Genomic DNA, 25,551 nt, shown 5'->3' with positions numbered 1-25,551 from the left:
TAATGAAAGTGAAAAGTGAAGCCAGCCATGAGGAAGCCTGGAAAGGACCTCAAACTTTATGGCCTTTTCCCTGGGGCTGTCGTTGCTGGGATTGCAGGATGGCCCACGGTGCGGCAGAATGGGCTGTGGAAGTTCAAGACGATGCTTCTTAGCAGTGACTTCTGGCAAGGACATTAAGGCAGTGATTGCGGTATAGAAATGCAGCAAATTTTGCCGCCTATGCAGGAGCCAGTAGCCTCTGGCAGAGGAGGCTGGCAGACCAAGGGCTGTGATATCTTAAACTGCTGCGGCTAAGTCTGCCAGCGTCCATCTCTGACGCCAAAGTCTCATCATCTTGACAGACACGTTAGCACTGGAATGGTTAGGCTCACTTTATCTCCAAGTACTCAACTTCAGTGTACTTCCTTAGCACTTGCTGTGGTTTCCTAGGTCTGGCTTACCAAAAAGCAGTGTAGCAGAAGCACCAGATTTCAAGCCTTGAAATTGTTCCTTATTTCTTATGTAGGTATTGTTAAATCAATAAAAATGATGGTGGGACTCCCGCTTTCTTCCAAAGAAAAAGAAATAAAAAAGCATCTGTAAAGTTTGCATAATTTTGGTTTGTGTGTGGGTTGTTGGTGAGACACTGCTGTAGTTGTCAGAGGGTCAGCAGAAGTCAGAGCTAGGATTAGATTGTTACATCCAGCAAGTGCATTTCCAGGGCCCCTTTGAAATCCAACCCTTTTGTTAGATACAGGTTCTAACAGTAACAACGATAATTTCAGACTCCCCTGTATCAAGGAAAGATGTATTTTGCCATAGTAATGATATTTTTCTCTAAGACATAGTGATTATTTTGAAATGTTCTGAGACTTCTGTCCTTCCTTACAAGCCCTGTATTTCGACGTCCTGCACAATAGCAGAGCTCTGCGTAGTGTTGCTCTTATTACTGCACTCTGCTATCACTGAACAAATCTTATCATCAGAATGAGATCCTTAAACATCTTAACGTATTGGAGAAGTTTTTCATGGACAGTGTTACAAGTGTAAAGACTTAAAACGTACCTGCTGAAAATGGAAAAGCATTTCGGTGGCTGGCTTTGTTTTCCATTAAAACTGGCAGCCATCTATACCATTTCAGTCTTTACTTAAAAGGGTAAAAGTTTATTTATGAACCTTTGGAGTATGTGGGCACGTCGGAGTACCTGTGGGATATGAGTGTGCTAATAGGCAGAAGTGTAATGTGTTAGTTACATGGACAAGTCTGAAATGTCAGCTCTCCTCAGAAGCAGGCAGCTTGATGGTGTTACACACTGCAAAATCAGGAAGGCTAATTCACTGTAAATTCTGGGTTTACCATATTTAACAGTCCTGTATTAACGCACCATGTTATCAGTCTTAATATATATTAAACGTAAGGTAGTTTATTCCATTTGAAACTTTACTGTGTATAATTCAGACAAAGCTTACTGAAAGTAATTTATTTTCCTTCAAAAGCAGGGTCACTTCACACTTACACAGGCTAGCAGGAATTCTGACAGATAATGAAATAGTTTTGCAAATTCACACATTGTGCTTGCTGTTGACATTCTGTCTTACGTAGACTATAGCAAAGTCCTTAGGTAGTGTTAGGAGAGATTTCCCTTCTTCCTCAGAATAATTGTATTTGAAATCCAAAATACTAAGAAATTGAATTGACCATTTAGGGTATGTGATGTCTGTAGCTGTGTCTTATATTTAATGCCATTTGTGGAAGTTGTGTAAGATGTCTGTGAAGCTCATGGAAGTCCCTTAAATCATAAGCAGGTGGTTACTGAATGTTATGGATTGCACTCACTGCTGTTTTCCATACTTAACTCTGCTTACAGTTCTTTTAGTTGAAATGTTATCCGTGTTTTTCTGGTGTCGGAATTCTTGTTGGAATTTTTACCATTTCAATACATTTTATGCCAGAATGTTTAGTTTGGAGTGACACAGTGAATTCATTGTGGTGCTTTTAAGCATTATCCTTTTTGTTATTAAAGAAATGATAAAGATGTTTATAACCTTTTTTTCACTGCACCCACATAAATCAGTTAAATGCAAAAAAGCTGCATCTGTTCATCGTGATTGTGAGAGTTACCAGTCTCTCATGTGCTGGGATTTGATGAATTATATTGATCACAGTATAGCACTCCATAGGTATCTATTACCCAGGTAAAGTATTTATAATGATAAGACATTGAACTAAATAATAGAAAATACTTCACAACATTTTACAGCTCAGTGACCTGAGCTGTATCTGTGTCTGTAGGTGTGTGGATTACAATGGCAGTAAATTCAGACCCATGTGTTACAGTGGGGTTTTCTTTACCATACAATTGGAATATTTTTTCAAGATCTAAGGTATTTTAAATAATTGTTGTTAATCAAAATTGTAAGTGGGGTTTTTAATATTGACTGGTTAACACTTCAAAATTTCCTAGAAAAGAAAAAAAAAGTCTGTAGGAAGCTTATTTCATTGTCTTTCAAGTACTGAGTCTTATACTGTAATGTTCATTTCCAAGTGACTTGTCTACATCTATCACATTCATAAAAACGAGGAGTTTAAAAGCTTTTTAAATTGGGACCATGTATATGTTCTTGCTTGTAGCAGTATAAAAATAGCTTTAGTGTCTGGTGTTCGTGTGCGTTTGCATTACACTTATCCTAACAGAAACTGTTGGAGACGTAAAGTTCTTTCTTGAAGCGCAGCTGGTCTGTCTCTTCCAAATTTGCTTAGCAGAAATTTGCGTGCAGCCCTTTTGGAAGGAGTAATGGGAAGTGTATTTGTGCAGCCCAGTGGTGTGTTCGGCTTGTTGTAGTACGCAGTTTCTCAAGCGCCTCATAGATGAGGATTGCGGTTGGTGTTGAGCGGCAAAAAGCTTTTTTACTACAAAAATCCTAAAGCAGCTTTCAGTGCCCGTCCTTTTTTGCTCTCATCGCTAGCCGTAGTAGTCCATGAGGTTTCAAAAACTGTGGTGTGAGGGTCTCAGAGGCAGGGGCCAGGCTCCACATGGACGCAGGGCCGGAGGCGCGGCGGCGCTCAGGGCCTGGATGTGGCCTGGCCCAGCGCAGCGCTCCGGCTGCTGCCTGAGGAGAAGCAGAGCGCATCTGACCACCGAGGGCTGGTAACAGGCTCCAGCTTGAAGATTTTAACTTGGTGCTAAAGCAGGATTTTAGGGCTGAGTTTTAAACGTGGGCAGCACCTATAGATCTTTGTCGTGATCTGCATATCAGGGAGACTTTTGTTTACTTTGTGCTTGGCTGAATGCTGCCATTATGCTTTCTTTCATTTACAGGGATGAAAATGAGTTCTGTTTTAAAATGTTCATGAAAGTTTCTAACAATATTCAGGGACCCAAATTCTGAAATACTGACCTTTTGAAAAATAGTTGTTAACCTCTGTCGGAGTCAGGTCTCATGTTTTTTCCTACAGGATTTCACTTGGGTTCTTAAAATCCGTATTTTTTCCAAGGCTCATGTAATCATCATTTTTCAAGGGACATAATAAGCCAGTGCTTTGGCCTATCGAGTTCGCAGGCAGCTCAGAAGTGGGAGATGCGCCTTTTGCTTGTCACTGCACTTACTGAGGAGAGATTCAGAGCTCCCTCTTCAGCCTGTCTGCACCTTCATTCAGCAAGGCAGAAGACTTGTATACACAGTTAACAACTGCCGAGAAAGATGAGCATTGGCAAAAATTGAGGACAGACTTTTTCAGTAACTTGGAGGTCAAGAAATGTTTCAGTATGGGTTTGGACTACTTACTGTATCTACTAAGGTTAGAGACAGGGTCTGTCCTAGTAAAGCAGGATTGCTGGGAAGTATCTGCGTATGTCTTCTAATAATAAAAGATTCTGAGAGATTTGGTGGGACTGGCAACAAGGTAATAATCACAATGTTTTTAGGATAAACCTAAAGTATAAATGAGGTCAGGCAGACGTTTTTACATATGTGAAAAATTTTTTGTGCTGCTTGCTGCTAGCACTGGTTACCTTTTAGGGAAAAGATCCTGTCTACATGTTTTTTCATACTAATGGAAATGATAACTCTATAAACATAACTAGTATATAATATAATGTATAATAGCTTCGTTTTCCTGTCACCCAGATCTATTTGTTTTTCAATTTGCGAGCACGAATTTGAGGGCAAGGCTATCCCAGCCATGTACCGAATGGTTGATCAGCCCTTGCTTTCTTTGCAAACGTGTCAGTGTTTGAAGACATGCATGCACAGTGATGGCTTGGGAGCAGAGCTCTGGTGAGAACATCCTTGTCATAGGTGCTATGTGCATGACTGACGCAGGGAGAAATGTCTGGAGGGGAGAACACTTAGCAGGGCTTTCAGCACAAAATCATTTATTGGTTAAATATGGAAACTTTTTAGACACAGTGGAATAAAAGATGTTTATATACTAACGTACTGGATACTATGAAATTAATTTCAGCATATTAAACTTTATTTTAACACAGTGTAATGTAAGGAGAAAGTGAAGAGTTGAAAGTACTTGATGCAGTGGTGATTACATTTAGGTACTATCTCTCTAAGTTGTATCTTGAGGTACAAAATTGAATTTGAGACCATAAAATGTGATTTTTAAAATTCCTGTAAAAGTTGCAGAAAACTTATCCACAATAGGAGACCTGAATTTTTTTTTTTTACTTTTTAAATTTAAAAGAAACAAAAAACAACAACAACAAGAACTGTGCTATAATAAACTTCCTGATGATAATATCAAGGGGGAAAACACAGTTTGGCAGATGGGAGCAGGTGAATGTAACTTGTTTGTCTTTATAGCCAGCGTTCTGTATTAATTTTTGTTTTCTTCGTTGTTCTGTATTTGGTTCAGTTTAATATATATACTTATTTCCAAGCCAGAGTATTTAATATTATGTGTAAGTCACGTTAAAATTCATCAAGGTCTATTTCTTACATAATCTTTTTTCAAACGCTTACAAGTTTAAAAAAGTCTTATCTAAGAGAAGCCATTTTTTACATCTTTCAGACCCTACAGGTTTGTGTGTCTAGAGCACAAATGACCTGAAATTATTAGCAGTTTGGGATTAAGTAATGCAGAAGAGTTTATTCACAATGTAAATATATTTGACCTACTACATGATAGCATACTGCAATATAATGAAATCTCTTATCTCGCAGGAGGGATTTCATAGAAAGCAGCACTGTAATACTAACCACTAAAAACTGACTTGTTTGTTAATATTGCTAGGATTTTGCGTGTTATTTAAGAACAAAGGAACATCAGAGATAGGAAAGCTGTTTCTTTTAAAGGTAAAATCAATTATTGGGAAAGGGGTTCAGAAAATGTAAATTAAAATAAAAGTAGAAGCAGACAGGCAAAAATAAATGTTAGGAGATTGTAATTTTGTTTTGTGTAAGTAAGCATTTTCTTAAAAAATTGTGCAAGCAAAGCCATTGGATGGATAGAGATCCTTTGTATCATAAAATGCAAAACACGTGCCAAACAGGCAACTCCATTTGATTCTTTTTCAATTGTATCTGAATAGGTTGTCTGTTTTGTAAGAGCAGACTTGGTAAAGGTTTTGTTTCCTCAAAGACTGAAGTAAGTGCTTAAGTAGGGCAAGATCATCCAGAGGCTTAAAAGTTTCTTTATGTCCATCTTCCTCAGTGAGGATGTTGAGGAAATATTTAACAGAGACCCATTCTATTCATGTGGTGAGCTGAGGTTATTTAGGAGACTCAGAAGGGGTCAAACGGAAGGTGCTGGAGTAGTAGCTATTGATGCTTCTAAGTGGAGCTTCCCCTGAAGGACTAGCTGATGTTCACTGAGAAGTTGCAAGGAATTTAGAAACGCAGCAGCTGAGCTGTTGACTGAGATATGCAAATCTCATTTAGATGCTATTCTGGAGAATAGTGGGGTAACAAATGTTGAATTGTTGTACAGATGAAAGCGAACTGAGGAGGTGATTCTGAGAACTGTACGTGTAATTTGGTTAGTCTTCCCTACCAATAAAACTGATTGCAACAGTAAATTTTAAGGTGGTTATAAAACAACTAAATTATTATGTTTCGAGTAGTAAACCGTCTGTATAGTAAACCAAATTTCTTTAAGCCTCTGAGCAAAATCACAGATAAGAGTGTACTATTAAATTAATTATCCTTCCTTAGATTCTTAGAGAAAATCACCCATTGAGAAGAGGTCATGGAAAAGACCAAGTAATTTTGAGCATAAATGAAAATCTGTTGTGACTAAAAGAAGAAAATTTGCTAGGAATAACTGTTCTGTTTGTTATTAGATAAGCCAGTTGTTAAGACATGGGGGAAAAAGACAGAGCGTGCTGCCTTGTTGAGCTCTGGTTCTGGGCTCCTTTAAAAAACTGTTATCAAAACCTGTTTTCCGTACTCTGAGATTTAAGTATCTTTTTCCCACAAGCAATGTTTTTGAAAGGAGAATTAATGAAATGTTGTCACAAGACTCGAGATTTAAAACTTGAGCTGTTTATTTGTACTGAAGTGAAACCAGCTGATCTCTAGCTCTGTGTTTCAGCTGGTGCATCTCATTAGCATCTTGCAGGAGTAATGTGAAAAATGCAGTATCCATCTCAAATTAAGATGCTCCATCGTTTACTGCCTCTGAAGCTGACGAGAGATCGAGTCCCTCCTTTAAGCAGTATAAAAAAGTTCCTGATTTGCCTTGTTTTGCTTCTCGTAAAAGAAATAGCCTAGTTGTTACTTTTTATCGTTATTTATAAAAGCACATTCACAGCCTGAATAGAGCATGCAAAGCTCCAGACAAAACTTTTGTTTGATAATTGTTGAGAGTCAGTGTAAGAAGTCTTCAAAAAATTCACAACAAGCCAGACTAAGTAATTGGGCAGCCTCGTGGCAGCTGAAAGTTAGCGTGGTCACTTCTATGGTAACGTACAGAAAGCCTAATTGTGAAACTCACAGGCATTTCTGAATTTGAAAGCTTTACTGGTTTGGCTTATTGGGGGAGGCAGATGAGAGGTGTAGGCTTGATGGTAATGCATATTAAAAGGGACTGACACACTTTTTGTAGTTCTTTTTGCTTGGTGTGTAGCGAGAAAGGGGAGAGAGCATTCAATGGAGAAAAGAAAGTGACAGGAGACCAGCAGAGATGAGCTGCTTCTGGAAGGATGTTTTAAAAGGATAGAAGTATAGGTCAGCAAGCAGAAGATGGTCTGGACAAAACAAATCTGAAAAAAGTGCTGATGACTGGCCAGCATGTAAAGAAGCACGGGAAATAAGAGCCATGAGGAGGAGTGGAAAAAGCAGTGCAGAAGCTGAAGTGAGCTGACACCTCATTGCTCAGTGGGCTCTGTGTTGAAGCCTGTGGCAGAAACAACCTCGGGGTGATCTTTCTGAAGGGCTGCCTGGCGATCAGATCTGCTCCGAGAAGGCAGTGAGTGAATCACTGGGTTGGGAGCGCTGCAATCCAGAGCCAGAGAGCCCAACTCTATATGAGGGGAATGTAGACAGGAGCCCGATTAAGCTTCTTAAAAACAAAAGCAGCTCCTGTTTTATGGAAAGGGGTTTTTGTCTGTATGCAAAAGACTAGTTTGGCGTGAGGGCAAATTGTTCAGTTGCTGTAAAGCCACCTTCCTTCTGGCAAGTCACCTTCACTGTAGCAAAAGTTTTAAAATTAGAATTCTAAATGTTGGGATTTCAGTGTCTAAAGCCTGCTTGGAGTAATGCATTCAGTTTTGTCTGCAGATGGGCAGCAGAAATATCTGGGAGTTAAAAAAAAAAAAAAAATAGGAAAGATCTGTGTTTTGCTGTTACATTTAGAGAGGGAGAATGCTGAGAGAGAGTTTCGTACCACTCCTTATAATGCTCTTCTTACGTAAGTCATTAATGTGCTTGTTTGTCTTATTTTAATACCCTAAGAAGAAGGTGATTATCAAATGAAATAGAAGGGAAAGATATAAGTCATTAAAAAAAAAAGAAAAAAGGAACACTTATTTCTTACATAACATATAATTAACCTATGAAATTCTCTGCCAAGCTATAGTAGTGAGGTCAAAACCAGAACAGAATTCAAAAATGATTAGAAATACATTTGCATAATGAGAAAATCCACAATTATATTGTAGGATTTTCTGTAGGTTTGAAAGATCTCTGGGAGTATTGCCAGCTCGTACCTGGTTGTGAAAGGCTAAAGTAGAGAACTGCATCATAAACAGGTTGTATAATTATCTGGCATTACTTGCATTTAAGCATAACGTAAGCTTGGCTTAACTTCTTTGAATTGCCCTTTGAGAGTGCATCTCTTTCTACCAGCTACAGAAGGAGCCTGAGGAGATGAGCCTGGGAGAGCCAGCGCTAGGCACTGTGAATAACCACCTCCTTCCCAGCATGAGGAATCTCGACAGCCATTTTCCTGTGCTTTTGTAATAACTTGCACTACGAAAGAAATTAATTGCGTCCACTAATTGTTAAGGAAGACTGGGTGTTTCTGTTTTGAATCAGGACTGGGTCAAATAAGTACCATGCATCCCAGTGCTTCACGTGCTTCTGCAAGCACATTTGTAAGACGTTTTGTTCATTCTCTGTAGATTGGGTAATTCTGATGGATTTAAGATAGAGTATCACGTAAACCCACTGTTCCTTATATTCACGTTAAATGTGATTTTTATGTGGGAAAGAGAGGGTATTAATTTTATTCTTCAGAATAACTATAATCTCCTGAGCGGTGAAACCCTGTTAATTCTCAGGCAGCTAATCCTCAAATAATAATTCACTTAGTCTGACTTCACAACAAAAATAACTGCTTAAGTGCAAATGATTGCAACGTAGCTTCTGTTTGGCCTATAAAATGTACCTAAAATGCAAATGTATGGATAGCTGGAAATTGTATAGCAACTTTTTCACTGCCCTCAAAAAGTCGCAATCAGGTGTTCAAAAGAAAAGGGGCAAATGTTTCAAAAGCACTGAAGCTAGAAGTTCATGAAAACTCGTAACAGAAACAAAGCTCGGCAGAAGAAAACTATAGCCAGGAATGAAATAGGATAAACACACAAAAAAATTTGAAGGCTTAATATGACTGCACATAGCTCTTAGGATAGTCAATACAGAGGCAAAAGAGCTCAATAAATATTTTTGTTCTGTGCTTGGGAAAAAGGCAGATAGCGTGTTCACACCGTGGGATGTACGATAACGCGCTCTCTGTTTTCACAGTAATCAAGGAGGACACTGAACAGTAGTTAGACTTGAATTTGGTGTTTTTAGGTCGGAGGCCTGGATAACAGATGTCCGTGAGCTGTGGAAGAGCGGGCCAGAGAGCTGTTGTTGATCATGTATTTGGGTTTTGGTAGTTCTGGGAAAATGAAAAAAGTTGCAGAGGACTTGAAAAATGCTGTGGGACTGACTGCTTCCAGAGGAATGAACAGGCTGAGCCCTGTGAATGTGATGCTGGCGGTCTGACGTGAGGCCTGAGTGAAATGATAAAATCACTGAGGTGATTCGTTAAAGAAATGGAAAGGATTGATGATAACGAGTCCTGGTTCATGGAAAATAAGTACTGTCGTGCTAACTTCAGAATATTCTTGATGTAGTTGACTGTAGTTGATGGGCAGTTGCAGAGGAGACTGGATCGCCCTGTGCTTGTGGGAAACTTGGTGTTTTGTTGTAGCTGTGCTCTGACTGAAGGATGTGAACTGTTTTTAGGAGGTGTGGGAATGTACCCTAGAAAGCAGTAAAATGAACAATGGGTGTTTTAGTGACTCTGGTGGTTGTTTATTCAAGAGGTCAGTTAATCACCTAAAATCCGGGCACCTACTCCATCTGCTGCTGTTGGTGTCGCTCATAAACCTGGCAATTTGAGTTTGGTCCATGGGGTGAAGCAGTTACACGAGTCGTTGCTTTTTCCTGTCAAGCAAATGGGAGCGAGCTGGGAGCTGCAGCTTGGGCTCTGGGCAGTGCTGTGGTCAGTCACAGCCCTGCCTCTCCCCTTGTCTTGGCCAGGCCGACAGCTTCTCTGGGCTTCCGTGGGACCGAGGGGGGTTCTGCAGCCCCTGCAGCCTGTGAAAAGCCAGTTTGAGTGAATGATGAATGAAACCTGTCCTTCTAGTCACTCCTCCATCATGGCATTGTAGGCGGCTACTTGGACATATATTTTCTCAGGGCCTGAATCAGGCTTGGTTTTAGTTTAGCATTGCATCTGCTGCATCTTTCAGCCCATATGAAATCCTGTCACAAAAATAAGCTCTTGTGACAGAGAGGTGTGAGATTTTCCTTACAGTTGCTGTGGTCAAAAGGACCTTTCACTGGACTGGCTGCAGTTCTGTGTTTTCGTTGCTGGAGATACTCAGTGAATAGCCAGACTATTTCCTTTCAGGTGCCACTCTCAAGTCTTACTTAGTATTTCTGGGGAGGTTTGTTTGTTTGTTTTAATAATTTCCATCACTCTTTTTTGCACACTGTGGATAATGCTTTAATAGTTCTCTTGTATTGCTATTAATAGTAAGTTATTGTTATTGATGGTCAAAAAAAGAAGAGTGAAACTGGTCTGCTAAAGACAACTTTAAAGATTCTGCCCATCTGCTTCCTGTGTCCCTTGAATTACAGGTGTTTTCCTGTCTCGGCTTTTTTTCTTTGGCCCTTTTCCTCTTGAAATTTCCATACAGGGTTTCAGTAACTTAATAGGAAACTTCAGAGTCACTTGCTGTAGCATTAGCTTCAAGTGTTGATTTTGAGATACCTCTGTTCATCTGATTTTTTTCTCTGTACTACTGTCTGGTTTCTTCTGTATCTCGTTTGCCTTTCCAAATGTGTAATTTCCCTAAGCATACAGCAGTTTTTCCTATCTCCCCTGCCCCCTTCTTCCCTGAAGACCCCACATACCCTGGCTTTATTGAGTTTTTGCTCTGGGCTGATTACCTTGTTGTGCCTCCAGAAGCTTAAATCACACCAGTGATTTGAGCACTCTCATTTTTCTTCGGGTTTGGTCTTCCTCACATCAGAAAGTTCCCGAGAACTGTTGTTCAATTTAAACTGGTTTTTTTTTCATAGTTCTGTTGGATTTTAATGCTGTGGATTTGCTTTTCCTGGTTTTATTGTTTAGTTTGATAACACAAAGATTAAAGAACAGATTTAGAAGCAACTAGTTACTCTAGTTTAACCTTGTGCATATATTTTTGATTCTCAGACTCACACAGCCGTGGTCGATAAGTTTCTTTGGGTAGAGGTGATTTTATATCGCCATGTTTCTAAGTTGTTTTCTGGGTGATTATTTTTGGTGGGGAGGCAGGAGCATCTTTGCAAGAACTACCTCAAACATTAGGCATAGGTCAGTGAGTTTTTATCAAGCTGGATGATGCTTCATCAGAGCGTCCGCATTGCTCTTGCAGTTTCTTTGAGGTTGCAGTCTATTTTGGCACTGGACTCACCTAGCACAAGGAATAAGCTGTGTTTGGTACTTTGATAGGCATGTTTTGGAGACTGTTGTTAAGTCTGTGTCTATATTGCTCTGATCTTCTGTCAGAGGATAGAAGTGTATAGGATATAAATCTGGCAGAAGTTTTGAATTGTTGCTTGTCACGATGAGCACCAGTTTCTCGGGATGCTCATCTTTGCTGCAGCCTGAAGTGGGTGAGATGTTTGCTCTTTTTCTTTTCAGTGTTTGTTGTAACAGTCAGTCTGTTCTGGTCTTAAGCCCGAAGTCCAACAGCCATTGTTTTTGATAGCTTGATTTGAAATCATACATGCCAGCATTAACCTCTAGGATGTTTCTCAGTGCTATTATCATGGTTTCTATGTTTGTGACAAGCTTTATTGCGAGGAGTTTCATCTAATGCTACGTCAGCTGTGTTTTCTGATGAAGAACCTTCATTACCAGAACAATGTTTTTGTAGCCAGTGAGTTTTATGAGGATAAATGACTAAATTATGCATTAGAAATACCCTATTTTGTGAGGCGTTGGGAGGTGGCAAGAACAGTAGCTAGCAAATCAAGTGAGGCTGGAAGAAGGATTTGAATATTAGCTAGTTGGAAGAATTTTAAAATAGTTCAGTCATTTTTAACAAAACAAAAAACAACAACAACAAAAAGGGATGACTTAGTTAATGAATTCCTGGTGATACTAACTGAAAGTTGTGTGTTCTGTTCTTAGTCTACATTCATTTGCAGCACCCGAAGTCATTCATTATAGAAGTTAATGTGCATAGAGGGGGCTATCCATGTCTAAAAACCCACAGAGAAAGGTTAGCAGTTATACCAAGTAAGGTCCTGATTCACGTACAAGTACAGCTGTTGAAACGGCAACTTAACCAGGTTTTTTCCTGTGTCGCTCAAGCAATAAGATGAAGTAACAGTGGTTCCTTCTGGCTTCAAAATGTGTAAATCAGGGAGGGGTAGGTAGGTGGTTGTTTAATTTGGTGTTGTTAGTCTTCTGTATTTGTTGTTGGGTGTTTTGTTTTATTTTGGGGGGGGGCTCCAGTAGTGTTTTGTGACTCCAGCAGCGTAAGGCTGAGGCGTTATCATTTCACTGGTCTGTCACAGTGCTATGTACAGTATTAGCAGACTGCGTTATCTCAGTTGCTGTGAATTCTGCATCCTCTGGCGAGTGTCAGCCTTGTGTGAGGTTCTTCTGCTTCTAGTTGAAACCTGCTTTCTGTGTTAGGTTTAGTCAAGTGAGTTATGTTTTTATTTAAATTGGCTTTATTTTTAACTAATAGTGATGATGCTGCAGATCTGGATGCGAAATGGGAATGATATTGAATAACATCAATTTACACAGTGAGAATTCTTGATTAATATATATATGAGCTTTATTTGCATCTTGAATTAGTTTCTCCTTATATGTCAATATTTTGCAGAAGAGATGACACTAATGTGTTTTTATTGTATTTACCAAGTATTGACAGAGGCAGCTCTTCTTTCCTTTTAGGAATCTGGGTAAAAATGGCTTATCTAACAGTAGTATTCTATTGGATAAATGCCCACCTCCACGACCACCGCCTCCACCATACCCTCCCTTGCCAAAGGACAAGCTGAATCCACCTACACCTAGTATTTATGTAAGTAAACCTGATGGTAGAAGTACACTGCTGACTGTCTTTTTTAATTACTTAGATACACTGCTCTCCCAACTAGTATATAAGCAGTAAAAATGCTAAACTTAAAGAGAATTTTGAGACAAGGTTTGACTATTAAAATAATTGTAAATTAAGAATTTCAGCAGATCAGTGAAGAAGGGGAAAAACAGCTTCAAAAATTTGGGGGTTATGTTTTAATACTTAAAATATTGGTGGAATAAGCAAAATGGTTCAGCAGATACAAAGCACAATATTTAAGATGAACATTTTTTTGCAAGTGACAGTTTAAGTGATGAATGATCAAATAATTAAACTGAACTTTCTGAACAGTCTACTTCAAAATATAGTAAGGAAAATTAACAAGTGTTAAGGTGGTGAGAAGAAGAAAATGTCATAATTAGGAAAAGACAAATTTTTTAATAGAATAGTTCAGTTGGAAGGGGCCTACAAAAAACACCTTTTAGGTAGGTAGGGTTTTTTTTTATGCAACCATTTAAACTTCTGTTCTGGAAACAAAGTTCTGTAATAGCTTGATGAAGAATTGTAGCCAACTTCCTTGATAATGGAAGAGTAAATTATAGTATATCCATACAGCTAATATAAAAACCTCAGGCTGGCTTTACTCAGATGAACTTTAGGACCAGCAGCACTTGGCAGCTTAGTGTGATACTATACAAGCAGTCAGCCTACGCATTAGGTTAGGATGGAAGCAATAGTGCCGTGTTCAAAGTGTTGCACCTGAATTAATCTACCCAATTAAGAGTCCATCAGAGCTTCATCAGGTCTGTGCAAAGCTGGTAAATCCCCATGTTGCAGCATACTGGATAGGTGTGCCAACATGGATCCCAGTATTTGGGAAATCTGTATTGTGTTTTTTTTTTTTTATTGAAAGAGGTGTCTTCAGCATCTATGCAGTCCCTGTTCACAGTGTCATTGGTATTTTGGTCACAGTCTGTAGGATTTTAAAAGGTTCATAGCAATTAAAAATAAAAGTCAGGGGAAACTATAGCATAAAATTGAAGTCATAGGTGCACAAAAGCATAGGAAAATCAAATCTATTTTTCTAGTTAACATGAGATATACTCAGAGAGTGCTCTTTTTAATTATACTGTTTCTCATGTACGTTATCTGTAGGATTAGCTTTTTTGACTTCTGAAAAGAATGTTAGTATATTATCTTGCTCTTCAGAGAATTCTGCAGGTTTAGAGAATTTACAGGGCTACTGTCAGGTAAAGAAATAAACTGCAGGAAACCTGAGTTGCAAAAGCTGAAGCAACCTGGGAATAATTCATGCCAAGAAATAAATTACAATAATGAATTAATTTCAGAAGGAGTGAACTCAGTTTATAACATGGAAATGGTTGTATGGTGTTGCTGTTCAATCCCCTCAGTGCAGGGAAATGGTTAAAATTCTTGTCTTCTTTTTGTTGTTTCTCATTTTTTATTACTCTTTCTTATTTTACAAACAAGGAGTCTAAATTCATCTGACATATATTCCATTATAATTTTACAGTTGGAAAATAAACGAGATGCTTTCTTTCCACCTTTACATCAGTTTTGTACAAATCCAAACAACCCTGTTACTGTAATACGTGGCCTTGCTGGAGCGCTTAAATTAGGTAACTTTACTTTGGTTTCTTTTTCTTTGAAAAATGTATTTTAAAAAAAAAAAGTTTAAAGCTTCTCAGTTCTTTAAAGTGGATTTTTTTTTATAATACTGTATTAGTTTTGTATTTCGATTAATGAAGTTAATATGTTGTCACTTAGCTCACCACTGTTTCTAACCTAGATCATCTCTGAAAAAAAATTCCAGCAGAGTTTGTTGATCATGGAGAGGAACTGAGCTGTGGGCATGGGGGCTTACAAATAGTCTTTTTTCTTATGGAAACTATGACCATGTGTCTTTGTGCTTAGATTTAGTGATCTCACTGTGTACAGATTTAGAGCTTAGTGATATGGTTTAGTGGAAGACTAGTTAGTGTTAGGTCAGAGGTTGGACTAGATGATCTTGGAGGTCTCTTCCAACCTAGATGATTCTGTGATTCTATGCCTCAGTAAATATTTTGAACTTCGTAGCTAGAAAAGCTGTCATTGCTAGTAGGAAGTGTGTTACATAATGGAAGTACATTCATAGAGCTCTAGTTGTCTGAAAAATACTTCATTGGTAATAGATTTACCCATGTTTACAGATTTTTCTTGGAATATACATCTTACAGATGCTGGAATATAGCTCATACTGTAGTAGCTGCCAAGTTTTTTCTAGGCTTTTACTGTTGTGCAGAAAAGCTTTTTGAGCATTATCAAAAGTGTTAATTTTTAAGATATAGGTGGGCTGTATTCTGAAGGCTGAGGGAAAAATATATACGTTTTAGATTAATCCTTTAGATAATGTTAAGTATTAATATCTTATATTCTTTGAACTTTTTGTAATATTTTATCTATCATTTGTGAATTCTATTCTTATTTATTAGATTTAGGACTCTTCTCTACTAAGACATTGGTAGAAGCAAATAATGAACACATAGTAGAAGTGAGGACACAACTACTGCAGCCAGCAGATGAAAACTGGGACCCCACTGGAACAAAGAAAATATGGCGTTGTGAAAGCAGTAGATCTCATACAACAATTGCTAAATATGCACAGTACCAGGCCTCTTCGTTCCAGGAGTCGTTAAGGGTGAGTCCGTTGTTCAAGTTAGAACATACAAACTGTGTACTAACTCTGGAACCAAATTGTATTAGTAATGGCTATTGGGGAAAAAATGCAGTAGTTCCAAGGAAATAGAGGCATTCCCATCAGCATGAAGAGCACAAATAAATTTACAAAATCCATTCTGAATGAAGAGTCAGACAGTATTCAGGGTATTTGTTCCTCGCAGGTCCTTAATGTAGACTTAATTTTCTTAATGTAAAGCTCCTAGCTGTTATATATTTTAAAAGCTTGTTACCTTTAAGCTTTCATATAGTGATGTCAAAATTCATATTAAAACATGTAGAAGTTCAGATAGTTTTCTTATTTGTATTGCTTCTAATTTCATACATGCTTTGAAATGATATTTCTTCCTTCTTTGTAGCATGCTTAATTAATCTATGCTCATACTTTTCTTTCAGCGTAATGGTTTAAAATACTATATTAATGTTTCCCCCCCTCAAAGTGACTGCTTTCCATATTTGTTACAGCTGAGTTCCAAACATAACATTTTCTGTTTAGTTTAGAAGTTGACATACATTATACTTTATTGGTACTAATTTTCAATATTTTTGTTGAAGTAGTGAGCGCATCCTTGGAATTAGCTATGGGCATTCATCTAAGGCGTATGTTATTGAGTGTTGTGAAAAGATTAGGGTAAAGTGAAACAAAAAGAAAAGGTATTATTGACTGGTTGTTGATTAGATAATTGGGAAAACGTAGGGAATCAGTTGTTGGTTGCAGTTTTCACTGCTGTTATGCTAAAACAACAATGGTTTCATAAAGGGAAAAAGAGAAATTATCAATTTAAATTTCGTGCATTAGAGGAAAGGATTAGAAGCAAAGAAAGGAATCTGTGGTTGGAGAAAAGAAAAAGCAAGGTAGTTTTGATTCTGAGTGAGACTGGTATAGGATGAGGAAAAGACACAGGAATAACACTGGGAGGTGGGGAACGCTGAAATCATTAAGAGTGTGTGGATAGGCCTAGCTTGGGACATGAATGGGATTTTTCTTGAAGATTTGCACCAGCGTTGTATTCTTGAGCATCAGTTCAGAGGGACTGGAGAACATGACATAAATATAATGTTACAGAAAAGCACATTTAATAAAGTACGTGATTGGTTATGTATGAGCTTGTCAACAGGAAAGTCTCAGCTTTGATTTTGCACCAAGAAGCAACTGCAGTATTTTCTGGTGTTATTGTGGTGGTTGTTTATTTTTTCTGTTACAAATTGGCGGTAAAAATGTAGCATGTAAAATAATTTTCATAATGACAATTTTTCATTTTTCCTTTGGAAATCAAAATGACATTGTTCTAAGTGCATGTGCTTCTTTTGCCTAACACCACTTTGTCCTGTCCTTAGGTGACTTTTGTAGTGTTCAAATGAAAGCCATGTTTCTTCTTTCTACTGACACAATCATGTTGGCTTGCCTTAAGTGACCTTCTTTTTTTTCCCTTTAACAACTATTACATTGCTTTTCTAACATGTCTTTCAGTATTTCATAAATCCATCATCACTAGGTTCCTTTTTGTTTCTCTTTGTCCTTCATTCAAAGGTTGAATAAGACTTTCTCAGGTACATAGGGCACTTTGAGACTTAACAACAGTCCCATTCAGAGACAAAGATCTTTGGATAGCATCCAGGCAGTTCTTTCCTACTTTTCATCTTACTCTTTCACCTTCTTTGTCTGTCTAGTTGTGAAAAAAGAAGGTTTTAGAATAGGATTTTGAGCCCACTCTGCTAAAAAGATAAAATTACGTCATTTAATATTAGTTAGACTTTTTCCAGTAGTCATGGTCCTAGTACTGCAGTGCTAAAATAGCAGATGGCTATTAAAAATTCAAAAGACTTTGTATAATGGATATTATAAAATGAATTTTATAAATATTAGTCATCCTAGTTTCATGTCAGGAGACCTGCTTGATTTTGAAGGTAGATAAATGTTCTTGTCTAAAAAAGTTAGCAGTATTCATTTAGATCGGTTTCCTTTTCACCTGCATAATGAAGCAAACCAACACATTAATTTGCCACTCTAATATAGGCTAACAGAAATATTTACAGTGTAGAAACTTCTTGTTGTCCTGGCCTGAACTTGACTGAATTTTTAGTCAAGAAAAATTTTTTTCAATGTCTTTTGACTAACAACTGTTTTTTATATATTTTAACAGTAATGCTCATATAAAATTCCAGATACAGTTATTTTAAAGGTTGTACGACCATCTTGAAACAAACGTACTTAAGTCTGTTAGCAGGCTATCACTTCATACCTTTATATGCCTGTATTTTATATATACACTTATTTTATATTTAAATTATTTAAATGTTATCATTTATTTAAGTTATTACACATTTTCACAATTGTATTTTATAGGAGGAAAACGAGAAAAAGAGTCACCACAAGGACCACTCAGATAACGAATCCACATCTTCAGATAAGTAAGTGTGGTATTAATATGTTAATTCTATAGCTGGTTTTATTTTTTGTTTTGTTTTGTTTGTTTGTTTTTATCAATTCTCACTTTCACATTCACTGTTACTTTTTTTTATATTTACAGCTCTGGGAGGAGGAGAAGAGGACCTTTTAAAACAATCAAGTTTGGGACCAACATTGACCTGTCAGATGACAAAAAGTAAGTCTGATTGCAGTTTCTTTTGCTCACAGTGGTATTCCACAGTGTGATACTCCTGGAAAACTAATGCATTCTTCTCAGAGGTCAGTTGGTTTGTTGATAAACCCAATTCCAGTTGCAAGCCCCATTACCGCATTTAAATTGTTACCTTTAATATTTAAAAAGTTGTTATGAATCTGTCTCGCCTTAAAATCTTTTTTCAAATTTTTCTTTCCAGGATCTTTATTTTTTCAGTAAAGAACTTTAAGCATCCACCAGTCACTGTTCTTTCTAGTAATCCTTCTAATACATTCCCTTGTTCCATTCTGATGTTTTAAATTGTTTTCCTCCCTTCTCCCCCATCCCCGTTTGTTCCTACGCTCATCCTTTTGGTTTCCATTTTCTGTTAGCTCTTGCTTCACTATCCAGGAACAGAGTTCAGTATGGGTAGCAAAAATCAGACTGAGGCATACATGTAGATAAGCCGTGATACTCACCCAGAATTAAACACATACACACACATAAAGGGGAGGGGTGGAAACAGAGTATTCTTTAGACTAGAGATATCTTTGTGAAGCCAAGAAGTGGAGGAAAGTAGCACAGAAAAACTTGAGAATGTATCAGAAATACCCTGAAAGTACTTTTTTCTTCAATCTCTACTTGGAAATGTATGGAAACATATACTGTTACATATAGGCTGTCAGTCCCACCAGCTGCAGTAGAAAAATTCTGATGTACTTCAGTTATTATAGCAGGAGAAAATGTTATAGTGTTGGAAACTGAGGAGTAAGGCCTGCTAAAGATGCTGATAGGTCTTTTGTGGCATCTTCTCTGGAATATCAGTGTGTATACAGATGTGTGTTTAGAGATTGTTATGATATTTTACATATTGTTTTTTTTCCTAAAGAAAATTCCATCTGTAGGTAAAAAATTGTTGCCAATAAACTAACCCTCAGAGCAATGCTTTGGGTGAGAGACTTTAATCTAAGCATGACTAACCTGAGGCTCATAGGAATTGGATTTTGATACTTTAAATAGTTCTTAAAGGATCACAGACAGATGCCAAATCATCTGACCTGCAGTCTCAGCTTTTGCTCCAAAAATTATCTTTCCCCCTCAGCTAGCCTGTCATACGTGTGATTTTATTTGGAAGTATTTTGGAATCAAAAGAGTAACACAGATACCTGGGTGACATTACTGAGCTCCACACTTAAGTTTGGAGATTTTTGTGGTTGAAGATACGTTTTCACTAACACAAATATTCAGTTCCGTAGCATGTGCATACAGTTAACTTTATTCTTGGTCACAGCAATAGTGTTTGCAAGTTAAGGTGTGTTCAGACAGTCTTCCTAGCAAATGTCAGGTCATCATTATCATTTGGATCTTGAAAGTATGGTTAACACAGTCCCTGACTGAGTTAGAGTATGGGGAGAGCAAACCTGTGTGTTCGCTTGGAAAAGATATACACCAAGGTGTAAATTGCAAGGAGGGTTTTCCAGCAGTATAGCAACCGATTGGATAACTACAAGATTGAGTTAGGTCACCAGGTCTTCTAGTTCACAGTTAAATAAAAATTGCCATCTAAATTTCTGTAGCTATCGAGTAAGGTTATTGCATTCTGTAAACTTCCTTCTTTAAAGATTGTAAGTTACACAGCAGAAGGTTGTCTCCTCCTTCATCTCTTACACTAATAATTTTTAAAAAATATTTGTCTTTCCCAAACACTTAGAAGAGTTTTAGGGATTCACAGTTTGTCAATTTGCTATTTTGCTGCAGGTGGAAGTTGCAACTCCATGAACTGACAAAACTTCCTGCTTTTGTACGTGTGGTATCAGCAGGAAATCTTCTAAGCCATGTTGGTCATACCATCCTGGGCATGAACACAGTGCAGTTGTACATGAAGGTTCCAGGAAGCAGAACACCAGGTGAGTATAATCTTTGCATGGAAAAATAACAACAGAAACAAACAAACAAAAAAAAAAAAAAACAGGTTCTACTGTTATGGTGTTAACTGCACGGCAAATTTTTCTTACTTTATAGCAAGTGTGAACAAGATAAAATAGCACACATTCAGAATTTTTTAGTTTCTCATTTAACTTAGTTCTGCATGTACAAAGCACTAAATTTCCATGTAGTGAAAGTTTATGGATTTCTGCAATGCTTGGTGATTGTACTTTTTAAATTCTCGACTGCCTTGAGAATAAGACTGTAGTGAATAGTGTTGTGGTGGGGCACTGTTGTGGGTTAACCCCCGGAGGCCTTTAAGCACCACGCATCCTGTCGCTCACTCCCCTCCCAGTTGGATGGGGAAGTGAATCACAAAGGTTAAAGTGCAAAAACTCTTGGGTAGAGATATAGACAGTTTAATAGGTGAGGCAAAAGCTGCGCACACAAGCAAAGCAAAATAAGGAATTCATTCACTACTTCCCATTGGCAGGCAGATGCTTAGCCAAAATTGACTCAGTCCCAGCCAAAACCAGTACAGGCACTGGACTGAGACTTGTGGGATCTGGACTAAATTTCAGAATCTCTTTGCGCTGAAGTACTTCTTTAGATAATTCTATTACGGATTATGGTTCAGTTTTCCAGCTGTCAAAAGAAGATAAAATTCTGGCATTTCTACATTGATTTTGAAAGCTCTTTGGGAAAGATTTTCTTGCCACTTGTCTATTCAGTGCCTGAAGTCATGGAGTTTTGCTCCTGACTGGGACTGTCAAGAGCCATCACAAAACACAAAATCCAAGTTTTAGCATCTTGAAACATTTATTTCTACTAAAGGGGAGCTGCTTATGTGTTGGCCAGATTCATAAGATTAGTAATTCCAGTTTTTCATTTTCCACAAACTAACAAAAGCAGAATTCTCTTGTCACTGGCAACTTAATTACATTTCTTATTACTATGAAGCCCCTAAACAGTGCAACAGGTATCACATAAAAATATATAAAAACTTAAACTGTTTTTTTAAACTGTTTAAAATATATAAAAATACATAAAAATATATAAAAATCTTAAATTTTTTTAAACTTTTTTGTAGTTTTTTTAGTAACTGTAACTAACTTTGCATTTTCATGGTGTTATTTTGATAGCTCAGCCTTACATAAAGTGTATTTATTTTTCTCTAAATTTCAGGTCATCAAGAAAATAACAACTTTTGTTCAGTAAATATAAATATCGGTCCAGGTGACTGTGAATGGTTTGTTGTCCCTGAAAGCTATTGGGGTGTCATGAATGACTTCTGTGAAAAGTAAGCTGGGCATGCTGTTCCTTATTTTTATCAAGTTCTCTGTACCTTTATCAGACCTAATGGGAAGGGGGAAAGTACTCACTGGGGGTGTTAAAAGTGGATATTTTATGGGTTTTCTATGTAGTCTGAAAAGTCTTTTAAAACAAGTCAAAATGCAAAATCTAGAATGTACTCAAAATAGAGCATTTTTGCAACGTACAGAAACTTGGATTACCATAGGTGCCCTGTGATAGTTTTTGTCTCAAACATTAATGTTGCCACATCAGATAATCTGTCTCAGTCCTTGCTGTTTGTCTAGCCACTTTATTATGCATGTTAAAGCTGATCCCTACTCTTACCAAATGGTGATGCTTTCATAATGACTTTTAGGGCTGCTGTAGTAGGGTAACGAAAAAGAATTGGGGTGTCAGGGAGCTGGGTTTTTATTTTGGTGTTTTTTTGTTTGTTGTTTTGTTTGTTTGCTTCTTTTTAGGAGTGATGGAGTGAAGTACTTTCCTGGTGATGTATGCTGTTAGTCTTGATAATGATTAATGTACATGTTGTACTCTAGCAAGTACACGGCCATGCTATTTGGCACAGTTTCTTGCAGCTTCCAATGGCAGAGCTTAGTTTACCCAGATTCTAGGAGGCGTCATGGCATGCTTTGCATACACTTACAAGTTTGTAACTTGCTTTAAAAAGTTGAGGTATACTGACCATTGGGTAATACTGGACCAGCTCCAGGATTTGAGCTTGTATGTCCTGCTTTGTGTAGAGTGCGTGCTTAAGGAGAAGGAGAAAAAAAAAGAGGAGGAGCAGGTGCGTCCCCTCATCATGCCATGTTCGTTTGATCTTAAGGGAGATTTTTCTTCTCATCTTGAGAAGTTAGCTGACCTAAACGGTTGATGTTTCTTCAGAACTTCTCCAAAGCTCTGCAAATTCTTCTCAGTGTCTGTGTGTTTTCTGCCTGTATACTGACAACTGTTCTTATGTCATCAGCCTTTACAAAGATTACCCACCTCAGAACTGTAATTCCACTGATGCAATTGCAATGTCTCTGATGACGGTATGCTTGTTGCCCTTATGGCAGTGCCCTTCTAAGCAAGACAGAGAATCTAAGACCTTGGTAACCTCATAAGCAGTCCAGAGTGCCTGACAGAGGCACTGAATGGTCATTGAAAACTGAATTGCCAATGATCTCTCATGGTACAATAGAAAAATGGTCTAAAATTGAGATGAGAAAGGGAGAGAAGTATGTATTTTGCATAACCATATTAGAAGATAAGATTTCGTTGTTGGGAAATTCATATGAAGTCCTTTTTGTCATTCTTCTCAGGACTGGTATAGTATTCCCTGTCTGAATATAGCATAGATCGGTGCATAACAGTTGAGATAGTACCAACAGGTCATTCCTGTGTGCGTACTTGAACTGACAGCATGAGTACATGTTTAGCATTGCTTGAAACAGAAAGCATTCGTAAGATCTGTATATAAAATTAGTTGCTCTGGTTAAAAAAGAAAACAACATGCTGCACCAGTGTCACACTAGATCTAACCAAGAATTTCTCTTCCTCAGCATTATTAACACTGGGAAATTTAAAGGAAAATAGAACTTAACTGGAAGCTATGAACTGACTTCACATGAGCAGAAGGTTAAACATTTCAATATATTGCAGGATGTAAGACATGGAATTAGGATCAGGAATTTTATAGATGAAACTTTCTATTTGTCTAGTCCAACTGGGTCAGTGATTAGTTGCAGATAGCATTTATAATGGTGATCACTTTTTACAGGTAATTTCATTGTGGTATTGACTACTAATACATATGCTAATAAATGCTGAAAATTGTTTCTCCTCTTGTTTCAGGAACAATATGAATTTCCTAATGGGGTCTTGGTGGCCAAATTTGGAGGATTTGTATGAAGCCAATGTCCCAGTTTATAGGTTTATTCAAAGACCAGGGGATTTGGTGTGGATAAATGCTGGCACTGTTCACTGGGTTCAGGCTATCGGCTGGTGCAACAACATCGCTTGGAACGTTGGCCCTCTTACAGGTATGGTTGAATAGTGTGCGTGCTGAACTACAGAAGTAAGGTCCTACTATTCTACATAAGCTGTGGAACCTGCCATTTTTTAATAACTTAACACATTTGCTAGATTAAAAAAAAAAAATGAGTATACAGGTTTTTTAAACATCTTGGTGTCTTGAAGCATTAAATAATTTCATTGGTAAGAGGAAGTGAAAGCAGCAAGAATGCAGTCGTTGCACTCCTCTAACTAATGGACTTCTAGAAATTCCAATTGCATAGCAAACACTAGCAGAACAAAGTGTTGAGATGAATTTATACACTCTGTTTTGTAGGCTATTTTCTTACCTTTCTCTCCCCAGACTTGTTCTACCCAAAAGACTGTGCTACAGCTTACTTATGAATTGAGAACTTGTCTAATCTTATTTTGTTCAGGACAAGAGATACCTAACAGCTCATTAGTGAAAGCATTAGGAAATGCAAACAGTTGATTAAAAAAAATCTAAATGAAGGAATGAAAGATTTTTCAGGCCCACTGCTCTGGAAGTCTTTATTTTTGAGCCATGGTTTAGGAAGATTTTTAGATGTGAAAATGGGAAAAAGTTCACAGCAAAAATAAGTAGATTCTGTTAGGAATTTGGACAGGATGTACAAAAAAAACCCCACTGTTTTCTTGAATAGTTGAAGTTGTATCTTTATTTCATTATGGTGCAATAAATAGGGTATCTCCAGGATTATATGATCAGTTGATACAGAGCTCACATGTTCAGTCACAGTAAGTTTTGCAAAACATTTTTTTTAAAAGTGTGGGGTGAGTAGGCTGCTTAATGAAAAAGTCTGACTCATTGCACAAACTTCTCAAGGTGCAGTCTTCCTTCTCAAATTATATGCTGTAGCACTGTAAAATGATAAGGAATATGCAGACATCGCAAAAGTCTGCAAGATGCAGATATTTCAAATGTAGATTTTTATCTCAAATGTTTGAGAAATTATTTAAGTAACCCTTTTTGAATTGGTGTTCTTTGTTCAGCATAGAAATTGAACAGTTGTAAGTTCTTGTTTTCACAGAAGGTTGTTACTACTGTGATATCATGTTCTTTCAGCTTCTGAAATACAATAAATTCACGTTTTAGAGATTTTTTTTTAATTTAAATGTAGTAGCAGTGAATAGGCTGTTTAATCTCACCCTAAAAAAAATCTAGATTTTAAATATAATCAAATTATTTTGGATTCAGTTGGTACTTGTTTGTTAAGTTGACTAATTACTTCTGTGATTTTATATAGCCTGTCAATACAAATTGGCAGTGGAACGGTACGAGTGGAATAAACTGCAGAGCGTAAAGTCCATAGTACCCATGGTTCATCTTTCATGGAATATGGCTCGAAATATCAAGGTCTCAGATCCAAAGCTTTTTGAAATGATAAAGTAAGTTTTATTTTAACATTTCCTGTATTCATTTCCTCTTCAACCATAAAACAAGAGTTAATCTGTAAATAGCCCTCTGTAAGACTTCTGTTCCTGAGAATCAAGCCAAAATGATTTGATAGTCTGTTTTTTAAAGAACCCATTTGTAGGTATCATTGATTGTAATATATTGTATTTGATGATACTATGACATAGCCTGAGAATGATCTAATTAACTTCCGTTGTTAAATATGCAATAGACTCCAATACAGCAGTTTACAGAAGTAGTTGACTTAGACAACACAACTCGTTCGGATTATATACCATAAGAAATAACAAATTTAGGTCATCAGTCGAAATGTTAGAATGATTAGTTATTTTTACGGCAAATGTAACCTTAATTTTACATTTCTAGAACCTCTGTTTAGTTAAGGCTCACGTGCTGTCATTTGGAGATCCAATATAAATTTTTAAATAAGGCTAAGTAGGAATTGAAAAGCCCCCTTCCCTTTGCTCGCTCTTCTGAACAATGAACTGATGTGTAAAATGATACTTGAGTATAG

At 37.4% G+C, this 25,551-nt stretch overlaps 1 protein-coding gene across 15 annotated transcripts in view; it reads left to right on the top strand.

Moving 5' to 3' along the window:
* Positions 1–25,551, top strand: part of KDM6A (lysine demethylase 6A) — a 154,810-nt gene that overhangs the window by 118,489 nt on the left and 10,770 nt on the right. For all 15 annotated transcript variants that reach the window (XM_080575065.1, XM_080575064.1, XM_080575060.1 and 12 more), the window contains 9 exons: positions 12,884–13,013; positions 14,545–14,650; positions 15,503–15,708; positions 18,094–18,158; positions 18,278–18,352; positions 20,108–20,256; positions 21,461–21,575; positions 23,423–23,610; positions 24,868–25,009. In XM_080575065.1, the coding sequence (XP_080431191.1) occupies positions 12,884–13,013; positions 14,545–14,650; positions 15,503–15,708; positions 18,094–18,158; positions 18,278–18,352; positions 20,108–20,256; positions 21,461–21,575; positions 23,423–23,610; positions 24,868–25,009 (1,176 nt within the window). The remainder of the gene's footprint in view (positions 1–12,883; positions 13,014–14,544; positions 14,651–15,502; positions 15,709–18,093; positions 18,159–18,277; positions 18,353–20,107; positions 20,257–21,460; positions 21,576–23,422; positions 23,611–24,867; positions 25,010–25,551) is intronic.

The sequence above is a fragment of the Anser brachyrhynchus genome, assembly GCF_964034855.1.
Source record: "Anser brachyrhynchus genome assembly, chromosome: 1".
Lineage (NCBI taxonomy): Eukaryota > Metazoa > Chordata > Aves > Anseriformes > Anatidae > Anser > Anser brachyrhynchus.
The sequence above is the reverse complement of the archived record's forward strand: the minus strand, read 5'-3'. Positions and strand labels throughout refer to the sequence as shown.